General features: G+C 41.9%; 1 protein-coding gene across 1 annotated transcript; it reads left to right on the top strand.

The window, feature by feature from the left end:
- Positions 1–1822: 1822 nt before the first annotated feature.
- Positions 1823–7547, top strand: prlh2r (prolactin releasing hormone 2 receptor). The gene is made up of 2 exons (XM_014206465.2): positions 1823–2051; positions 5067–7547. The coding sequence occupies exon 2, from the start codon at positions 5069–5071 to the stop codon at positions 6287–6289; it is 1221 nt and encodes a 406-aa protein (XP_014061940.1). The 5' UTR covers positions 1823–2051; positions 5067–5068; the 3' UTR covers positions 6290–7547.
- Positions 7548–22977: the final 15430 nt, after the last annotated feature.

The raw sequence follows: 22977 nt of genomic DNA, 5'->3' as shown, positions 1-22977 counted from the left end.
TATACTACATTCATTACCATGTATGATAAATATACTACGATTCATTACCATGTATGATTCATTATCATGTGTGATGTACTGTGCTAGATATTTTAGATTCTGATAGTTGGATGACAGATTCATTTTTATGATGGAAGCTTTTAAAACAAAGCTAATGAACTTGAAAAAAGTATTTCTCTACCTGTCTTTCTTTCAAGTTCAGAAAATACTCCCAAAAATCACTGGACATGGACTATGATACTGTATGGCCTTTACTGTATAGCATCTAATGTATAGCCTCTACTGTATATCCTCTCTGTATGTCCTCTAATGTGTAGGCTCTAATGTATAGGCTCAAATGTATATCCTCTACTGTATATCCTCTACTGTATAGGCTCTAATGTATATCCTCTACTGTATGTCCTCTACTGTATAGGCTCTACTGTATATCCTCTACTGTATAGGCTCTAATGTATATCCTCTACTGTATAGGCTCTAATGTATATCCTCTACTGTATATCCTCTACTGTATATTCTCTACTGTATATCCTCTACTGTATAGGCTCTAATGTATAGCCTCTACTGTATAGGCTCTAATGTATAGGCTCTAATGTATAGGCTCTACTGTATAGGCTCTAATGTATAGCCTCTACTGTATAGTCTCTACTGTGTAGGCTCTAATGTATAGGCTCTAATGTATATCCTCTACTGTATAGGCTCTAATGTATATCCTCTACTGTATAGGCTCTAATGTATAGCCTCTACTGTATAGGCTCTAATGTGTAGGCTCTAATGTATAGGCTCTAATGTATAGCCTCTACTGTATAGGCTCTAATGTATAGCCTCTACTGTATAGGCTCTAATGTATAGCCTCTAATGTATAGGCTCTAATGTGTAGGCTCTAATGTATAGGCTCTAATGTTTATCCTCTACTGTATAGGATCTAGTATGTAGGCTTTAATGTATAGGCTCTAATGTATATCCTCTAATGTATATGCTCTAATGTATAGCCTCTACTGTATAGCCACCCCTACTGTACAGCATCTACTGTATATCCTCTACTGTATAGCCTCTACTCTATATCCTCTACTGTATAGCCTCTACTGTATAGCCTCTACTGTATAGCCTCTACTGTATAGCATCTACTGTATAGACTCTACTGTATAGCCTCTACTGTGTATTATCTACTGTATTTCCTCTACTTTATTTCCTCTACTGTATTTCCTCTAATGTATATCCTCTACTGTATAGCCTCTACTGTATATCCTCTACTGTATAGCCTCTACTCTATATCCTCTACTGTCTAGCCTCTACTGTATAGCCTCTACTGTATAGCCTCTACTGTATATCCTCTACAGTATATCCTCTACTGTATAGCCTCTACTGTATATCCTCTACAGTATAGCCTCTACTGTATAGACTCTACTGTATAGCCTCTACTGTGTATTATCTACTGTATTTCCTCTACTTTATTTCCTCTACTGTATTTCCTCTAATGTATATCCTCTACTGTATAGCCTCTACTGTATATTCTCTACTGTATTTCCTCTACTGTATATCCTCTACTGTATTTCCTCTACTGTATATCCTCTACTGTATATCCTCTACTGTATTTCCTCTACTGTATATCCTCTACTGTATATCCTCTACTGTATATCCTCTACTGTATATCCTCTACTGTATTTCCTCTACTGTATTTCCTCTACTGTATAGCCACCCATAGATGGCAGCATTGTGATCCACAAAATAACCTAGAGGTAAATAAATCCGCACAGCCAAATAATATGTTGACTGAGAACTAGTAGTGAGTGACATTCAGAATTATATCAACTTCCTTATGTAGTTCATTTGATAATAGTCAGCAGTGGCGACTCGAGCGAATGAAATCATACGGCTGTGGAGGTCCCCCCCAGCAGTCAGATTGCTTCTTATTCAGATGCAGCAGTGAAAAGGTGGACTACTTGAAGGGAGACAGATTGACGGAGGGAGCTGGGCAGATATCCTTCTCACAAGAGTTGCTTTGAGGAATCTCTCTTCGATCTCTGTTGAAGTAGTTCAACTACAAAAAAAAGGTAAATATGTATTCAATGTGTTTTTGTTATATATTTATAGAAATGCTGCTTCCAAAGGGAAATTAAAGAATATAGGATATTTAAAACGTGGATTGTAAAATAAGTTAAATTATGATTTTCTTTGGCATTAAGTGTGCATGCTTTTGCGTAATATAATTATTACTTTTTTTAGTAAATGATATACATTCTGGAATACATTTATTTCAAACTATGACCATAGACTAGTTGATTTGATACAAGACCACTATACAGTATGATACAGAAAACATCTTGTTTGCATGTCAACTGATTTAAATGTTTGAAATTTAAGCCAATTTATTAGTCAGGTGAGTGAGCATTAACATTTTTCCACAATGGAACAATAACTATAGCCAAAGGCACCGACTTTATGATTTATACAGTCTTCCTAGAAGTGGCTATGTTAGTAGACAAGTATGCATGGACAGTAACTAGTCATGAAAGAGCTACTGGTCTAAAACTTAATTAATTAAACCATTTATTCATCCATCCATCTCTTCATTAATTAAACCATTCATTCATCTGACCATTTATTCATTCATCCATCCATCTCTTCACTAATTAAACCATTTATTCATCCAACCATTTATTCATCCATCCATCTCTTCACTAATTAAACCATTCATTCATCCAACCATTTATTCATCCATCCATCTCTTCATTAATTAAACCATTCATTCATCCAACCATTTATTCATCCATCCATCTCTTCATTAATTAAACCAGTCATTCATCCAACCATTTATTCATCCATCCATCTCTTCACTAATTAAACCATTCATTCATTCATCCAACCATTTATTCATCCATCCATCTCTTCACTAATTAATCCATTCATTCATCCAACCATTTATTCATCCATCCATCTCTTCACTAATTAAACCATTCATTCATCCAAGCATTTATTCATCCATCCATCTCTTCATTAATTAAACCATTCATTCATCCAAGCATTTATTCATCCATCCATCTCTTCATTAATTAAACCATTCATTCATCCAAGCATTTATTCATCCATCCATCTCTTCATTAATTAAACCATTCATTCATCCAACCATTTATTCATTCATCCATCTCTTCACTAATTAAACCATTCATTCATCCAACCATTTATTCATTCATCCATCCATCTCTTCATTGATTCATTAATTCATTCTTGATACATTTTCCTGAGATATCGTACTCTTGAGTCCCGTACAGCCCTGATATTTATAAAATCATGAATGATTTGGTTCTCCTCAAAGATGCATTTATTATGTAAAGGACTTATCTGATATATGTCTCTGTCTGTCTTGTTGAAAATGGATTAGGCAAACATGATGAATTTTCTTCAAGTTTACCCATGGTCCAGTTCACACCAAGGTCCAGCTGTGATCCACACAGAACCCAGTCACCTCAGACTCATGTTTTCTCTGCACCAAAAGCTCAGAAATACATTTTGACTCATATCCATGAGCACATTGAGCTTTCCCACGTTTATTATATACCCATATTGTCATTTGGAGAATCTGTTTAACCATGACCTAAATACACACATTGTGGCCTATCCGTGTCAAATCTGAATATGATTTAACTGTATTATTTAATATAGTCCAGATCAGATTCAGAACGTTTGCTAATACCATTTGGAACTTGTCCTGTCCTGTCCTGTCCCGTCCCCCCCACCCACCCAACATTAAATTGAATGTAGCTGTGGCCTTTTGAATGAAACATGTTTATTTTTTGTAATGGCTGGCATGTTCTCTCTCCCCAACAATAGCAAAGGATAGAGGGGGAAATGTAGAATGCACAGTTCTGAATGTATTACTACATAAGACTGATATTGTCCAGGGCAAAGTGACCCTCATTGTCAGCTCAGGTCAATCCAAATGGGGCAGCAGGTAGCCTAGCGGTTAACAGCGTTAGGCCAGTAACCGAAAAGTTGCTGGTTCAAATGCCGGTGCCGACAGGTAAAATAATCTGCCGAGGTGCCATTGAGCAAGGCCCTTAACCCTAATTGCTCTGGATAAAAGTGTCTGCTAAAATGTAGAAAATGCAAATAACCTCTATTCAGAAAAAGTCTCTGAATACCAACAAGTCTCAATCATTTCACATTTCAACTATAGACTAATCACATAGCCTGCAAATGAGAGGCAAAGTGTTGAGGAGGCATAGTTCATTTCAAAGGTTATCCTGACTGATATTTCAGTAGGTGTTGTTGAATATGGAATATGATAATTAGCCTTTTAAATATCATTATTCAGAACTTTTCCATGCTATGAGAGACTATGATGAGGTGATGAAATAGACAATGAATGAGATATCACAATTACACCATTGATAATATGCGATTTGACAGCCAAAGTACCCCTTAACATTAATTCAAGTGTAAAATGCAACATCACCTTTTGGTTTCTCTTTTTACTGCCCTGCATTGCTTCATTGTAGTACGATTTAGCCCTGATGATGTTTTCCCTGATGATGTTTTCCCTGATGTTGTTTTCCCTGATATTGTTTTCCATGATGTTGTTTTCCCTGATGATGTTTTCCCTGATGTTGTTTTCCCTGATGTTGTTTTCCCTGAAGTTGTTTTCCCTGATGTTGTTTTCCCTGATGTTGTTTTCCCTGATGTTGGTTTCTCTGATGTTGGTTTCTCTGATGTTGGTTTCTCTGATGTTGTTTTCCCTGATGATGTTTTCCCTGATGTTGTTTTCCCTGATGTTGTTTTCCCTGAAGTTGTTTTCCCTGATGTTGGTTTCTCTGATGTTGTTTTCCCTGATGTTGTTTTCCCTGATGTTGTTTTCCCTGATGTTGTTTTCCCTGATGATGTTTTCCCTGATGTTGTTTTCCCTGATGTTGTTTTCCCTGATGTTGTTTTCCCTGATGTTGTTTTCCCTGATGTTGGTTTCCCTGATGTTGTTTTCCCTGATGTTGGTTTCTCTGATGTTGGTTTCTCTGATGTTGGTTTCTCTGATGTTGGTTTCTCTGATGTATTCCCTGTTCTGTTGTGTGTTACAGGGATGGACAACAGGGAGTTTTCTCTGAACTGCTCTTGGGTAGAGAACACATCTCTCCCTGCCTACTCCACATCATCCTCCTCCTCCTTCACTGGGTTGGATCTCCTATTTGACCTGAAGCCCCTATTCATCCCTCTCTACTCCATGGTGATCCTGGTCGCCTGCTCTGGCAACCTCCTGCTGCTCTTCCTCATCGGCCTCAACAAGAAGAGACACAACACCACCAACTTCCTGATCGGCAACTTGGCGCTAGTCGATTTGGTCATGTGCATCTTCTGCGTGCCCCTGACGGCCTCCTATGCCTTCGACAAGCGAGGGTGGCTCTTCGGACGCTTCATGTGCCACTTTGTCACCTTGATGCAGTCGGCGACGGTTTTCGCAGCCGTCTTGTCCCTCACAGCCATTGCAGTGGACCGGTACGTCGTTGTGGCCTATCCCATTCGCAGGCGGGTGGGTTGCCAGTTCTGCTGGGGTTTGGTGGCTGTCATCTGGTTGTGTAGCCTTGCGTTTTCCACTCCCACAGCTCTCCACACTGGCTACCTGGACCTGAGCACCACCGGTCTCCACATGGTCATCTGTGAGGAGTTCTGGCATGGCCAGGAGTGGGGACGCCTTGTCTACTCCTGCTTTGTCCTGCTCTTCTCTTACTTTGTGCCACTCGCCGCTGTATCTGCATCCTACCTCGCTATCTCCTACCACTTGAGACAAAGGAACATTTCTGGTTTGATGGCGGCGGGTCCTGTCTCCAATCAAATTAACTGGGGGCGAAAGAGAAGAAAGACGTTCTGCCTCCTCCTTGTGTCGGTGCTCTGCTTCGCCTTCTCCTGGCTCCCTCTTCAGGTGGTCAATCTCATCCGCGACCTGGATACTGACTTCACCATCCTGGGCAAGAGCCACGTCAACGTTATCCAAGTGTCATGCCACCTGTTAGCTATGAGCTCGGCATGCTACAACCCATTTATCTACGCGTCGCTCCACGACAAGTTCCTGTCCTGCCTGTGTCATCGTGACCTCTTCCCTCGTCACAGAGGAGAGGGGGGTCGAGGACCAAGGGGGAACAGCAGCAGCTTCATGACATCCCACCGACTGCACCGTGTGAACACCTTCTCCACCCTGGGCGACATCCCGGTGGTTCTGGGGAACAAGATGCCACAGGAGAGCTGGCTGTTGCGGCAGGCACATAAGTCCTCAACCACTACAATAATTGACCATAATTACATGTAGTTGGAGTTTGAATGAGGAAGCACCTTATGGCGCATGGGCCAGAGCACTGAAAGCGAAGGATGTATCTGAAATATCAATTTCCTCCCCTTTGACCTCATCCTCTAATTCATTCTGAGAAGGACGTCAGGAGAGAGTAATCAAGAAAGTACTATTGAGATAGAGTCCCTATCGCTGAGAAGTCAACCAACAAAACATTTGTAAATCAGGTGGGATGAGGTTGGCACCAATGTAGCTGACAGCTGCACCTGAACGAGCACGGATCCATGACAAAACAATATATTTCTGAGCTTAGTCACTGTAGTCATTGGTAGAAGATAACTGCCAAAATAAAGGAAACACCAACATAAAGTGTCTTAATAGGGCGTTGGGCCACCACCAGCCAGAACAGCTTCAATGCACCTTGGCATAGATTCTACAAGTGTCTGGAACTGTATTGGAGCGATGCGACACCATTTTTCCATAAGAAATTACATAATTTAGTGTTTTGTTGATGATGGTGGAAAGCACTGTCTGTCTCAGGCGCCGCTCCAGAATCTCCCATAAGTGTTCAATTGGGTTGAAATATGGTGATTGAGACGGCCATGGAATATGGTTTACATAATTTCATGCTCATCAAACCATTCAGTGACTACTAATGCCCTGTGGGTGGGGGCATTGTCATCCTAAAGGGGGCTAGCAAAAATAATGGCCTGCCCAGCATTTTTTATACATGACACTAAGCATGATGGGATGTTAATCGCTTAATTAACTTAATTAAGCACCTGCTTTCAATATACTTTGTATCCTTCATTTACTCAAGTGTTTCCATTATTTTGTCAGTTACCTGTATATCTATGAAAATACAATTTTTGCAGAAATATTTTTAAACAGTTTTGTTGGCCACACAAAACTATCATACTATGAAGCAGATCAAAATGTGGTCATTATCTCACATAATAAACAGGGTAGTTTGGGGCCTGAATGCTAATTGGCTGAAACAGCATTCCAGCGGTGTGTAAATCAGACAATATACCACAGGTATGACACAATTTCTTTTTTACTGTTACTGTATATTTATGTTGGTAACGGGCTTATAATAGCAATAAGGCACCTTGGGGGTTTGTGGTATATGGCCAATATACCACGGCTAAGGGCTGTATCCAGGCACTCCGCATTACGTCATGCGAAAGAACAGTCCTTAGGCTGAGTATATTTAAGCAATATGGCACGAGGGGGTGTGGTATATGGCCAATATACCATGACTAAGGGCTGTTCTTAGGCACAACGCAACTCAGAATCGTGGTATATTGGGCATATATCACAAACCCCCTAGGTGCTTTATTGCTATTATAAACTGGTTACCAATGTAATTAGAGCAGTAAAAAGAAATGTTTTGTCAAACCCATGGTATCAAATCAAATTATATTTGTCACATGCGCCGAATACAACAGGTGTAGACCTCACAGTGAAATGCTGACTGACAAGTCCTTAACCAACAATGCAGTTTTAAGAAAAGTAAGTGTTAAGAAAGAATTGAATAAAATAAACTGAAGTAAAACATAGAAAAATAACAAATAACTAAAGAGCAACAATAAAATAACAGTAGCGAGGCTATATACAGGGGGTACCGGTACAGAGTCAATGTGGAGGCTAAATACAGGGGGTACCGGTACAGAGTCAATGTGGATACTATATACAGGGGGTACTGGTACAGAGTCAATGTGGAGGTTATATACAGGGGGTACCGGTACAGAGTCAATGTGGAGACTATATATAGGGGGTACTGGTACAGTGTCAATGTGGAGGCTATATACAGGGGGTACCGGTACAGAGTCAATGTGGAGGCTATATACAGGGGGTACTGGTACAGAGTCAATGTGGAGGTTATATACAGGGGGTACTGGTACAGAGTCAATGTGGAGGCTATATACAGGGGTTACTGGTACAGAGTCAATGTGGAGGCTATATACAGGGGGTACTGGTACAGAGTCAATGTGGAGGCTATATACAGGGGTTACTGGTACAGAGTCAATGTGGAGGCTATATACAGGGGGAACTGGTACAGAGTCAATGTGGAGGCTATATACAGGGGGTACTGGTACAGAGTCAATGTGGAGGTTATATACAGGGGGTACCGGTACAGAGTCAATGTGGAGGTTATATACAGGGGGTACTGGTACAGAGTCAATGTGGAGGCTATATACAGGGAGTACTGGTACAGAGTCATTGTGGAGGCTATATACAGGGGTTACTGGTACAGAGTCAATGTAGAGGCTATATACAGGGGGTACTGGTACAGAGTCAATGTGGAGGCTATATACAGGGGGTACTGGTACAGAGTCAATGTGGAGGCTATATACAGGGGTTACTGGTACAGAGTCAATGTGGAGGCTATATACAGGGGGTACTGGTACAGAGTCAATGTGGAGGCTATATACAGGGGGTACTGGTACAGAGTCATTGTGGAAGCTATATACAGGGGGTACTGGTACAGAGTCAATGTGGAAGCTATATACAGGGGGTACCGGTACAGAGTCAATGTGCGGGGGCACAGGTTAGTCGAGGTAATTGAGGTAATATTTACATGTAGGTAGAGGTAAAGTGACTATGCATAGATTATAAACAGAGAGTAGCAGCAGCGTAAAAATGGGGGTCGGTGGTGGTGGGGGGGATGCAAATAGTACAGATAGCCATGTGATTAGCTGTTCAGGCTTGGGGGTAGAAGCTCTTAAGAAGCCTTTTGGACCTAGACTTGGCGCTCCGGTACCGCTTGCCGTGGGATAGCAGAGAGAACAGTCTATTCAGTAAATGGCTGTTTATTTGACACTACAAGACACTATAAGACACTATACAGTCTGATATACCATGGCTTTCAGCCAACCAGCATTCAGGGCTCCAACCACCCAGTTTATAATGGCCAACATACCACACCCTCTCAGGCCTTATTGCTTAAATAAACATAGGAATCAAATAAACCGCCATTTAATGAATAGAGTGTGGTGTCAATATGCTTCACTGATTGTATTATGGTGTCAGCATGAATAGATTGTGATGTCAATATGATTTACTGAATAGATTGTGGTATCAATATGATTTACTGAATGGATTGTGGTATCAATATGAATAGATTGTGGTGTCAATATGATTTACTGAATGGATTGTGGTATCAATATGAATAGATTGTGGTGTCAATATGATTTACTGAATAGATTGTGGTATCAATATGCTTTACTGAATTAACTGTGGTGTCAATATGAATACATTGTGGTGTCAATATGCTTTACTGAATAGATTGTGGTGTCAATATGAATAGATTGTGGTATCAATATGATTTACTGAATAGATTGTGGTGTCAATATGATTTACTGAATAGATTGTGGTGTCAATATGATTTACTGAATAGATTGTGGTATCAATAGGATTTACTTGTCACGTCCTGACCAGTAAAGGGGTTATTTGTTATTGTAGTTTGGTCAGGACGTGGCAGGGGGGTGTTTGTTTTATGTGGTTCGGGGTTTGTTGATATATGTGTTTATGTAGAGGGGTGTTTGTTTTGAGTATTCCGGGGTTTTGGTTATATTCTATGTTGTGTATTTCTATGCTCTATCTATGTTGTGTATTTCTTTGTGTTGGCCTGGTATGGCTCTCAATCAGGAACAGCTGTACATCGTTGTTGCTGATTGAGAGTCATACTTAGGTAGCCCTGTTTTCACATGTCCCTTGTGGGAAGTTGTTTTTGCACTGCTAGGGTTAGCCTGCATTACCGTTCGGTTTCTTGTTTTGTTATTTAAGTGTTCTAAATAAAAGATAAAATGAGCACTCAACCCGCTGCGCCTTGGTCCAGTATATACGACGAACGTTACATTACTGAATAGATTGTGGTATCAATATGATTTACTGAATAGATTGTGGTATCAATATGATTTACTGAATAGATTGTGGTATCAATATGATTTACTGAATAGATTGTGGTATCAATATGATTTACTGAATAGATTGTGGTATCAATATGATTTACTGAATGGATTGTGGTATCAATATGATTTACTGAATAGATTGTGGTATCAATATGATTTACTGAATAGATTGTGGTGTCAATATGCTTTACTGAATGAATTGTGGTATCAATATGCTTTTCTGAATGAATTGTGGTGTCAATATGCTTTATTGAATGGATTGTGGTGTCAATATGCTTTACTGAATGAATTGTGGTGTCAATATGCTTTACTGAATGGATTGTGGTGTCAATATGCTTTACTGAATGAATTGTGGTGTCAGTATGGTTTAGTGAATGAATTGTGGTGTCAATATGCTTTAAATGGATTGTGGTGTCAATATGCTTTACTGAATGAATTGTGGTGTCAATATGCTTTACTGAATGAATTGTGGTGTCAATATGATTTTCTGAATGAATTGTGGTGTCAATATGATTTTCTGAATGAATTGTGGTGTCAATATGCTTTACTGAATGGATTGTGGTGTCGATATGTTTACTGAATGAATTGTGATGTCAATATGCTTTAATGAATGAATTGTGGTGTCAATATGCTTTACTGAATGGATTTTGGTGTCAATATGCTTAACTGAATGGATTGTGGTGTCAATATGCTTTACTGAATGGATTGTGGTGTCAATATGCTTTACTGAATGAATTGTGGTGTCAGTGTACTTTACTGAATGGATTGTGGTTTCAATGAGCTTTACTGAATGAATTGTGGTGTCAATATGATTTACTGAATGAATTGTGGTGTCATGATTTATTGAATGAGTTGTGGCGTCAATATGATTTACTGAATGTATTGTCGTGTCAATATGCTTTACTGAATGAATTGTGGTGTCAATATGATTTAGTGAATGAATTGTGATGTCAACATGCTTTACTGAATGAATTGTGGTGTCAATATGATTTTCTGAATGAGTTGTTGCGTCAATATGCTTTGCTGTATGGATTGTCATGTCGATATGCTTTACTGAATGAATTGTGGTGTCAATATACTTTACTGAATGAATTGTGGTGTCAATATGCTTTACTGAAAGAATTGTGGTGTCTATATGCTTTACTGAAAGAATTGTGGTGTCAATATGCTTTATTGAATGGATTGTGGTGTCAATATGCTTTACTGAATGAATTGTGGTGTCAATATGCTTTACTGAATGATTTGTGGTATCAATATGCTTTTCTGAATGAATTGTGGTGTCAATATGCTTTACTGAATGAATTGGTGTGTCAATATGCTTTACTGAATGAATTGTCATGTCAATATGCTTTACTGAATGGATTGTGGTGTCAATATGCTTTACTGAATGGATTGTGGTGTCAATATGCTTTACTGAATGGATTGTGGTGTCAATAAACTTTTACTGAATGAATTGTGGTGTCAATGTGCTTTACTGAATGGATTGTGGTGTCAATATGCTTTACTGAATTAATTGTGGTGTCAATATACTTTACTGAATGGATTGTGGTTTCAATATTCTTTGCTGAATTAATTGTGGTATCAATATGATTTACTGAATGAATTGTAGTGTCAATATGCTTTTCTGAATGAATTGTGGTGTCAATATGCTTTACTGAATGAATTGTCATGTCAATATGCTTTACTGAATGAATTGTCATGTCAATATGCTTTACTGAATGGATTGTGGTGTCAATATGCTTTACTGAATGGATTGTGGTGTCAATATGCTTTACTGAATGGATTGTGGTGTCAATAAACTTTTACTGAATGAATTGTGGTGTCAATGTGCTTTACTGAATGGATTGTGGTGTCAATATGCTTTACTGAATGAATTGTAGTGTCAATATGCTTTACTGAATGAATTGTCATGTCAATATGCTTTACTGAATGGATTGTGGTGTCAATATGCTTTACTGAATGGATTGTGGTGTCAATATACTTTACTGAATGGATTGTGGTGTCAATAAACTTTTACTGAATGAATTGTGGTGTCAATGTGCTTTACTGAATGGATTGTGGTGTCAATATGCTTTACTGAATTAATTGTGGTGTCAATATACTTTACTGAATGGATTGTGGTTTCAATACTCTTTGCTGAATTAATTGTGGTATCAATATGATTTACTGAATGAATTGTAGTGTCAATATGCTTTACTGAATGGATTGTGGTGTCGACATGCTTTACTGAATGAATTGTGGTGTCAGTATGGTTTAGTGAATGAATTGTTGTGTCAATATGCTTTAAATGGATTGTGGTGTCAATATGCTTTACTGAATGAATTGTGGTGTCAATATGCTTTACTGAATGAATTGTGGTGTCAATATGATTTTCTGAATGAATTGTGGTGTCAATATGCTTTACTGAATGGATTGTGGTGTCGATATGTTTACTGAATGAATTGTGATGTCAATATGCTTTAATGAATGAATTGTGGTGTCAATATGCTTTAATGAATGGATTTTGATGTCGATATGCTTAACTGAATGAATTGTGGTGTCAATATACTTTACTGAATGAATTGTGGTGTCAATATGCTTTACTGAATGAATTGTGGTGTCAGTGTACTTTACTGAATGGATTGTGGTTTCAATGCGCTTTACTGAATGAATTGTGGTGTCAATATGATTTACTGAATGAATTGTGGTGTCATGATTTATTGAATGAGTTGTGGCGTCAATATGATTTACTGAATGTATTGTCGTGTCAATATGATTTAGTGAATGAATTGTGGTGTCAACATGCTTTACTGAATGAATTGTGGTGTCAATAGGATTTTCTGAATGAGTTGTGGCGTCAATATGCTTTGCTGTATGGATTGTCATGTCGATATGCTTTACTGAATGAATTGTGGTGTCAATATACTTTACTGAATGAATTGTGGTGTCAATATGCTTTACTGAATGAATTGTGGTGTCAATATGCTTTACTGAAAGAATTGTGGTGTCAATATGATTTACTGAATGGATTGTGGTTTCAATACTGTCATGGCCCCTCCTCTGCAGGGCAGGGGCGGTTCCTCCTGCAGGCAGAGGAGGGTCGTTAGTGATTGGAGCCACCTGGGCTCAGGGTATTTAAACTGCTTCACTAACCACTCTTCTCTCTCTCTGCTCCTCCAGGTATGATCCTGTTTTGTTTGTTCCTTTGTAGTTTTACGTAGTTTCCACTCAGTCATATTCACACACACAGATTCATGCATCCCTGCACTTTACATACACCCTACATTATGACATTTCCACACCTCGTTCCCTTTTCTTTGTTTAAAGTTAATAGTTTTTGGTTTATAATAAAGAACCTTTTTGATTGGCCTATACCTGTTGTTCGTGTCCCCTCATTTTTGCCACAGGTTATGAGCCGGCCTGTGACAATAAGCTTTACTGAATGAATTGTGGTGTCAATATGATTTACTGAATGTATTGTGGTGTTGTAACGATCGTCGTCGGGTGATGAGGAAGCGGACCAAAACGCAGCTGGGAGCGAACACATGTTTATTCTTTACACTGAAATAAACACGTACACAAAACCAAGAAAATGCCGATACGTTAACTGCTCAAAAACAAAGAGACAACACCCCACAAACAGCGTGGGGGAAAAATAACTTAAATGTGATCCCAATCAGAGACAACTAGCGACAGCTGTCTCTGATTGGGAATCGACAGAACCCAACATAGAAATAAACCACATAGAGCTAACACAAGGCTATAACCCAAACATAGAAAACAAACCAAGGAAAATTACCCAACATGACACACCCTGACCCAAAATACCCGAGTTCACCTGGTCAGGGCGTGACAGTACCCCCCCCAACGGTGCGTACTCCCGGCGCACCAAACTTAAGTCTATTAGGGGGGGGACCCGGGTGGGCGCCTCACCCTCGGTGGAGGCTCTGGCCCCGGGCGTGTTCTTCCCCCCAACCTCCACCTTAGCCCTACCCCTCTGGCCCGGACTGGACCACTGTGGAGCGGCATGCTCAGGCTCTGGAGCGGAGCCGTCGACCGGAACAGGATTGGGCACCGGTGGACCGGACACGGGCCGTGCCGGACTGGGAACACGCACCACTGGCTTGGTGCGGGCAGCAGGAACGGGCCGGGCCGGACTGGGAACACGCACCACTGGCTTGGTGCGGGGAGCAGGGACGGGCCGGACAGGACTGTGGACACGCACCGTGGGCTTGGTGCGGGGAACAGGAACGGGCCGGACAGGACTGTGGACACGCACCGTGGGCTTGGTGCGGGGAACAGGAACGGGCCGGACAGGACTATGGACACGCACCATGGGCTTGGTGCGGGGAACAGGAACGGGCCGGACAGGACTGTGGACACGCACCGCGGGCTTGGTGCGGGGAACAGGGATGGGCCGGACAGGACTGGGGACACGCACCACTGACCTGGTGCGGGGAGCAGGGACGGGCCGGGCCGGACTGGGGACACGCACCACTGACTTGGTGCGGGGAGCAGAGCGGGCCGGGCCGGACTGGGGACACGCACCACTGACTTGGTGCGGGGAGCCGGGACGGGCCGGACAGGACTGTGGACACGCACCGTGGGCTTGGTGCGGGGAGCAGGGACGGGCCGGGCCGGACTGGGGACACGCACCACTGACTTGGTGCGGGGAGCAGGGACGGGCCGGACAGGACTGTGGACACGCACCGTGGGCTTGGTGCGGGGAACAGGAACGGGCCGGACAGGACTGGGAACACGCACCACTGGCTTGGTGCGGGGAGCAGGAACGGGCCAGACAGGACTGTGAACATGCACTGGTGAACTGAAGCGTGGAGCCGGTTTAGCCACTCGTCCTGGCTGGATGCCCATCCTAGCATGGCATGTGCTGGGCATGTCCACCGGACGCACCAGGCTGTGCGGGCGCACTGGCGACACAGCGCGCAACTCCGCATCCCATGGCTCCTCCTCCAGATCTTCCCTCAGCAGGTCCTCAATCAACCGCCTCATCTCCGTCTCCTCCTCCGCCGTCATCCCCCACGAGAGCAGTGGTCTGGGCTCTTCCTCTGCCCTTCCGGACCACCCCATTAGCCCCCCAAAATTTTTTTATTGGGGGTGTCTTCCGGGCCTCCTCGACCGCCGCCTGCGACTCCGTCCACCGGCTGGCATTACCTCCTCGACCTGGGAATCCTTTCGCCAGGGTCCTTTCCCCGACATGATCTCCTCCCAGGTCCAGAACTCCTTCCCCTCGCGAGCCCATCTCTCGCGCTCCTTATCCTCCCGCTGCTTGGTCCTGGTTTGGTGGGGTGTTCTGTAACGATCGTCGTCGGGTGATGAGGAAGCGGACCAAAACGCAGCTGGGAGCGAACACATGTTTATTCTTTACACTGAAGTAAACACGTACACAAAACCAAGAAAATGCCGATACGTTAACTGCTCAAAACAAAGAGACAACACCCCACAAACAGCGTGGGGGAAAAATAACTTAAATGTGATCCCAATCAGAGACAACTAGCGACAGCTGTCTCTGATTGGGAATCGACAGAACCCAACATAGAAATAAACCACATAGAGCTAACACAAGGCTATAACCCAAACATAGAAAACAAACCAAGGAAAATTACCCAACATGACACACCCTGACCCAAAATACCCGAGTTCACCTGGTCAGGGCGTGACAGGTGTCAATATGCTTTACTGAATGAATTGTGGTGTCTATGATTTTCTGAATGAATTGTGGTGTCAATATGCTTTATTGAATGAATTGGGGTGTCAATAGCATTGTGAATGAGACAGATGTTCAATTTGTTTGCAAATGTTTGAAAGATTTCCCTGAGACACTTTACTGTACATATAGCTTATGCAGCTCAAGAGATTGAATATCATTTATGATGTGTATGGAAATATTTTTGAATTAGTTATTTATAATCCTCAAGATGAGCAAATGTTTAATGGTGTAGTCCCATTACACTACTACTCCAATTTGAATCAATACTCATAAATGTTAAAGTGAAATGTAATATTGTGTTGATGTTTGTTTCTTTAAATGTTGTGTTCTAACAAGTAAAATTAACAATTTGTTATGTTGTTTTGTCTATTAGATTATGACAGGATGAACTTGATTGTCACGGCTGTCAAAAGGAGCGGACCAAAGTCCAGCGTGTGTTTCGTTCCACATATTTATTTAATCCGTGAAAGTATGCAATACATCAAATAACTGAAATTTACAAAAAGAACAAACCGTGACGCAGAGGAGAAACAAACACTACTCACAAATAATCACCCACAAAAACAGGTGGGACAAACATCAGCTTAAATATGACCTCCAATTAGAGACAACGACGACCAGCTGCCTCTAATTGGAGATCATACCAAACAAAACTAACATAGAAATACAAAACTATAAACTGAACATAGAAATACAAAACATAGACAAACACCCCCTGTCACACCCTGGCCTACACTACCATAGAAAATAACCACTTACTATGGTCAGGACGTGATAATGAACATACCATTGTATAGCATTTTGGATTATCATGCAGCATGTTGGTTGTGTTGCTCTTGATGTTAAAGTTGAACATTAAAATAACATTGAAGAACCTGTGGATTGGGCCACTCTGAGACTAATACTTACTGACGCTTCATTTGAATAAACAGATGCTTTGGAAACCACTCCACTACTCAATATGTCTGGCTTAGTTACCATGCAGCCATCAGCCAGGTGTCTGAGAAGATTTTCAGATAGCTTATGCACTTTGCAGTGCTTAAATGTAAGTTTGATTTGTGCAAATGATGTGCAAATTAATTCACAACCCTGAATATGTAAATGTCACGTTGGTATGCAACTGATGAAGTCAGAATCATCCAATATGTTTTATTGCCAGGGATCTCACGATACGATATCATCACAATACTTTGGTGCCGATATGACATTTATTGCAATTCTCACGTTTCTAAACTCAGCAGAAAAAGAAACGTCCTCTGTGTTTATTTTCAGCAAACTTAATATGTGTACATATTTGTATGAACATAACAAGATTCAACAACTGAGACATAAACTGAACAAGTTCCACAGACATGTGACTAACAGAAATGGAATAATGTGTCCCTGAACAAAGAGGGGGTCAAAATCAAAAGTAACAGTCAGTATCTGGTGTGGCCACCAGCTGCATTAAGTATTGCAGTGCATCTCCTTTTCATGGACTGCACCAGATTTGGCAGTTCTTGCTGTGAGGTGTCACCTCACTCTTCCACCAAGGCACCTGCATGTTCCCGGACATTTCTGGGGGGAATGGCACTAGCCCTCACCCTCCGATCCAACAGGTCCCAGACGTGTTCAATGGGATTGAGATCCGGGCTCTTCGCTGGCCATGGCAGAACACTGGCATTCCTGTCTTGCAGGAAATCACGCACAGAACGAGCAGTATGGCTGGTGGCATTGTCATGCTGGAGGGTCATGTCAGGATGAGCCTGCAGGAAGGGTACCACATTAGGTGAGGAGGATGTCTTCCCTGTAACGCACAGCATTGTGATTGCCTGCAATGACAACAAGCTCAGTCTGATGATGCTGTGACACACCGCTCCAGACCATGACGGACCCTTCACCTCCAAATCGATCCCGCTACAGAGTACAGGCCTCGGTGTAACGCTCATTCCTTCGACGATAAACGCGAATCCGACCATCACCCCTGGTGAGACAAAACCGCAACTTGTCAGTGTAGAGCACTTTTTGCCGGTCCTGTCTGGTCCAGCCATGGTGGGTTTGTGCCCATAGGCGACGTTGTTGCCTGTGATGTCTGGTGACCTGCCTTACAACAGGCTTACAAGCCCTCAGTCCAGCCTTTCTCAGCCTATTGCGGACAGTCTGAGCACTGATGGAGGGATTGTGCATTCCTGGTGTAACTCGGGCTGTTGTTGTTGCCATCCTGTACCTGTCCCGCAGGTGTGATGTTTGGATGTACCGATCCTGTGCAGGTGTTGTTGCACGTGGTCTGCCACTGCGAGGACGATTAGCTGTCCGTCCTGTCTCCCTGTAGCGCTGTCTTAGGCGTCTCACAGTACGGACATTGCAATTTATTGCCCTGGCCACATCTGCAGTCCTCATGCCTCCTTGCAGCATGCCTAATGCACGTTCACGCAGATGAGCAGGGACCCTGGGCATTTTTCTTTTGGTGTTTTTCAGAGTCAGTAGAAAGGCCTCTTTAGTGTCCTAAGTTTTCATAACTGTGACTTTAATTGGCTACCGTCTGTAAACTGTTGGTGTCTTAACGACCGTTCCACAGGTGCATGTTCATTAATTTTCATGGTTCATTGAACAAGCATGGGAAATAGTGTTCAAACCATTTACAATGAAGATCTGTGAAGTTATATGGATTTTTATGAATTTTCTTTGAAAGGGTCCTGAAAATATGTATCTGGATTCGATACTGTGATTTTATTGCGATTCAGTGTTCTAAATGTATTGCTAACCATATGTCTGCTGCAGAAGACTGAGCCATGACAAAACAAGTCTCTTTAATCAGTCATGGAAATAAAAGTGCTGAAAACAAATTGTCTCCCTATTTAAAAAGAAAATGGAGAACATAAACCGGTGAGCCTGGCACCTACTACCATACCCGTTCAAAGGCATTTCCATTTTTTTGTCTTGCCCATTCACCCTCTGAATGGCAAACATACACAATCCATGTCTCAAGGGTTAAACATTTTTCTTTAACCTGTCTCCTCCCCTTCATCTAGACTGCTTGAAGTGGATTTAACAAGTGACATTAATAAGGGATTAAATATTTCACCTGGATACACCTGGTCAGTCTACAGTGAGGGAAAAAAGTATTTGATCCCCTGCTGATTTTGTACATTTTCCCACTGACAAAGAAATGATCAGTCTATAATTTTAATGGTAGGTTTATTTGAACAGTGAGAGACAGAATAATAACAAAAAAATCCAGAAAAACGCATGTCAAAAATCTTAAAAATTGATTTGCATTTTAATGAGGGAAATAAGTATTTGATCCCCTCTGCAAAACATGACTTAGTACTTGGTGGCAAAACCCTTGTTGGCAATCACAGAGGTCAGACGTTTTTTGTAATTGGCCACCAGGTTTGCACACATCTCAGGAGGGATTTTGTCCCACTCCTCTTTGCAGATCTTCTCCAAGTCATTAAGGTTTCGAGGCTGACGTTTGGCAACTTGAACCTTCAGCTCCCTCCACAGATTTTCTATGGGATTAAGGTTTGGAGACTGGCTAGGCCACTCCAGGACCTTAATGTGCTTCTTCTTGAGCCACTCCTTTGTTGCCTTGGCCGTGTGTTTTGGGTCATTGTCATGCTGGAATACCCATCCACGACCTGTTTTCAATGCCCTGGCTGAGGGAAGGAGGTTCTCAGCCAAGATTTGACGGTACATGGCCCCGTCCATCGTCCCTTTGATGCGGTGAAGTTGTACTGTCCCCTTAGCAGAAAAACACCCCCAAAGCATAATGTTTCCACCTCCATGTTTGACGGTGGGGATGGTGTTCTTGGGGTCATAGGCAGCATTCCTCCTCCTCCAAACACGGCGAGTTGAGTTGATGCCAAAGAGCTCCATTTTAGTCTCATCTGACCACAACACTTTCACCCAGTTGTCCTCTGAATCATTCAGATGTTCATTGGCAAACTTCAGACGGGCATGTATATGTGCTTTCTTGAGCAGGGGGACCTTGCGGGCGCTGCAGGATTTCAATCCTTCACGGCGTAGTGTGTTACCAATTGTTTTCTTGATGACTATGGTCCCAGCTGCCTTGAGATCATTGTAGTTCTGGGCTGATTCCTTACCGTTCCTATGATTATTGCAACTCCACGAGGTGAGATCTTGCATGGAGCCCCAGGCCGAGGGAGATTGACAGTTCTTTTGTGTTTCTTCCATTTGCGAATAATCGCACCAACTGTTGTCACCTTCTGACCAAGCTGCTTGGCGATGGTCTTGTAGCCCATTCCAGCCTTGTGTAGGTCTACAATCTTGTCCCTGACATCCTTGGAGAGCTCTTTGGTCTTGGCCATGGTGGAGAGTTTGGAATCTGATTGATTGATTGCTTCTGTGGACAGGTGTCTTTGATACAGGTAACAAGCTGAGATTAGGAGCACTCCCTTTAAGAGTGTGCTCCTAATCTCAGCTCGTTACCTGTATGAAAGACACCTGGGAGCCAGAAATCTTTCTGATTGAGAGGAGGTCAAATACTTACTTCCCTCATTAAAATGCTAATCAATTTATAACATTTTTGACATGCGTTTTTCTGGATTTTTTGTTGTTATTCTGTCTCTCACTGTTCAAGTAAACCTACCATTAAAATTATAGACTGATCATTTCTTTGTCAGTGGGCAAACGTACAAAATCAGCAGGGGATCAAGTATTTGTATTTTTTCCCTCACTGTATGTCATGGAAAGAGCAGGTGTTCTTAATGTTTGTGCACTCAGTGTATTCAGTTCATTCGGGAAGTATTCAGACCCTTTCACTTTTTCCACATTTTGTAACATTACAGCCTTATTTTAAAATGGATTAAAGTTTTTTTCCCTCATCAATCTACACACAATAACCCATAATGACAAAGCAGAAAACGGTTGTATGAAGTAAAAAACTATGGGAATATCACATTTACATAAGTATTCAGACACTTTACTCAGTACATTGTTGAAGCACCTTTTGGCAGCTATTACAGCTTTGAGTCTTCTTTATGATGTTACAACATTTTTTACAAGAAAAAAAAACGTATGAAAACGTATGAAATGTATGCCTTCACTACTGTAAGTCGCTCTGGATAAGAGCGTCTGCTAAATGACTAAAATGTAAAAAGTGTAAAATGTTACAAGCATGGCACACCTGTAATTGTGGAGTTTCTCCCATTCTTCAGGTCTATCCAGAAATGTTAGATCGGGTTAAAGTCCGGGCTCTGGCTGGACCACTCAAGGACATTCAGAGTCTTGTCCCGAAGCCACTCCTGCGTTGTCTTGGCTGTCTGCTTAGGGTCATTGTCATGTTGTAAAGTGAACCTTCACCCCAGTCTGAGGTCCTGAGCACTCCGGAGCAGGTTTTTATCAAGGATCTCTCTGTGCTATGCTTTGTTCATCTTTCCCTCGATCCTGACTAGTCTCCCAGTCCCTGCCACTGAAAACATCCCAAAAGCATGATGCTGTCACCACTATGCTTCAACTTTGGAATGGTGCCAGGTTTCCTCCAGATGTGACGCTTGGCATCCAAAGAGTTCAATCTTGGTTTCATCAGACCAGAGAATCTTGTTTCTCATGGTCTCATGGTCAGCGACGCTCCCCATCCAACCTGCCTTTTGGCAAACTGCAACTAAGCTGTCATGTGCCGTTTACTGAGGAGTGGCTTCCGTCTGGCCACTCTACCATAAAGGCCTAATTGGTGGAGTGCTGCAGAGATGGTTGTCCTTCTGGAATGTTCTCCCATCTCCACAGAGGAACTCTGGAGCTCTGACAGAATGACCATTAGGTTCTTGGTCACCTCCCTGGCCAAGGCTCTTCTCCCCTGATTGCTCAGTTTGGCCAGGTGGCCAGCTATAGGAAGAGTCTTGGTGGTTCCAAACTTCTTCCATTTAAGAATGATGGAGGCCACTGTGTTCTTTGGGACCTTCAATGTTGCAGAAATGTTTTGGTACCCTTCCTCAGATCTGTGCCTCGACACAATCCTGTCTCGGAGCTCTATGGACAATTCCTTCGACATCGTGGCTTGGTTTTTGTTCTGACATGCACTGTCAACTGTGGGACCTTAAATAGACAGGTGTGAGCCTTTCCAAATCATGTCCAATCAATTGCATGTACCTCAGCTGGACTCCAATCAAGTTGTAGAAACATCTAAAGGAATATCAATGGAAACAGGATGCACCGGAGCTAAATTTTGTGTTTCCCAGCAAAGGGTCTGAATACTTGTGTTAATAAGGTATTTCTGTTTTTTATTTTTAATACATTAATACCTTTTTTTCGCTTTGTCATTATGGGGTATTGTATGTTGATTGAAAAAGGGAAGGGTTCTGAATACTTTCCAAATGCCATTTAGCTGGCGCTTTTATTCAAAGCAACTTACCGTCAGGCGTGCATACATTTTACATGTGGGTGGTCCTGGGAATCAAGCCCACTAGCCTGGTGTTGCAAGCACCATGCTCATCCAACTGACCTACAACTTTTTTAATTTTTTTTATTTAACTAGGCAAGCCAGTTAAGAACAAATTCTTATTTACAATGACAGCCTAGGAACAGTGGGTTAACTGCCTGTTTAGGGGCAGAACGACAACAACAGAACAGCTTCGGAATTCAATCTAGCAACCTTTCGGTTTCTGGCCCAACGCTCTAACCACTAGGCTACCTGCCTCCCCTACTGACAAACTGTACAGTATAATATGATGAATCACTGCAAAGACAACATTTATACCACTCACTAATGAATTCAGTGACTTATGCAGTGAGTAGGTATATACAGTAGGAGTGGGTAATAATTATACCAAAATCCATAGATTTGTTGATGAGGGGTGCTTGTCCCCCAACACGGCTGGTTATTTTACTAGGCCCTGTCTGTTGTGCTGAAACCGTAAAAACAGGATAGGGTCATGATCAGTAGGCACCACATGAAAAACAGACTGAAACAGAGAATGATTTTAACCTCACTTTGAGCATCTGGAAAATCACATTATCAATTTAATCTATTATTATCATTATTAATTATTACCTTCTACTAGTCCAATAGGAAACTTTTTTTCCCATTGCAAAATTAAAACATTTTCAGTTGCTTGCCCCTAATGAACACAGACCAGAACATAATA

This window comes from Salmo salar, chromosome ssa01 (assembly GCF_905237065.1).
Source record: "Salmo salar chromosome ssa01, Ssal_v3.1, whole genome shotgun sequence".
In the NCBI taxonomy this organism is placed as follows: domain Eukaryota; kingdom Metazoa; phylum Chordata; class Actinopteri; order Salmoniformes; family Salmonidae; genus Salmo; species Salmo salar.
Note: the sequence above shows the minus strand (reverse complement) of the source record. Positions and strands in the feature narration are given on the sequence as shown.

Excerpts from the sequence above, each read along its gene's own strand:
- prlh2r (XM_014206465.2), top strand. The coding sequence starts at position 5,069 with ATGGACAACAGGGAGTTTTCTCTGAACTGCTCTTGGGTAGAGAACACA.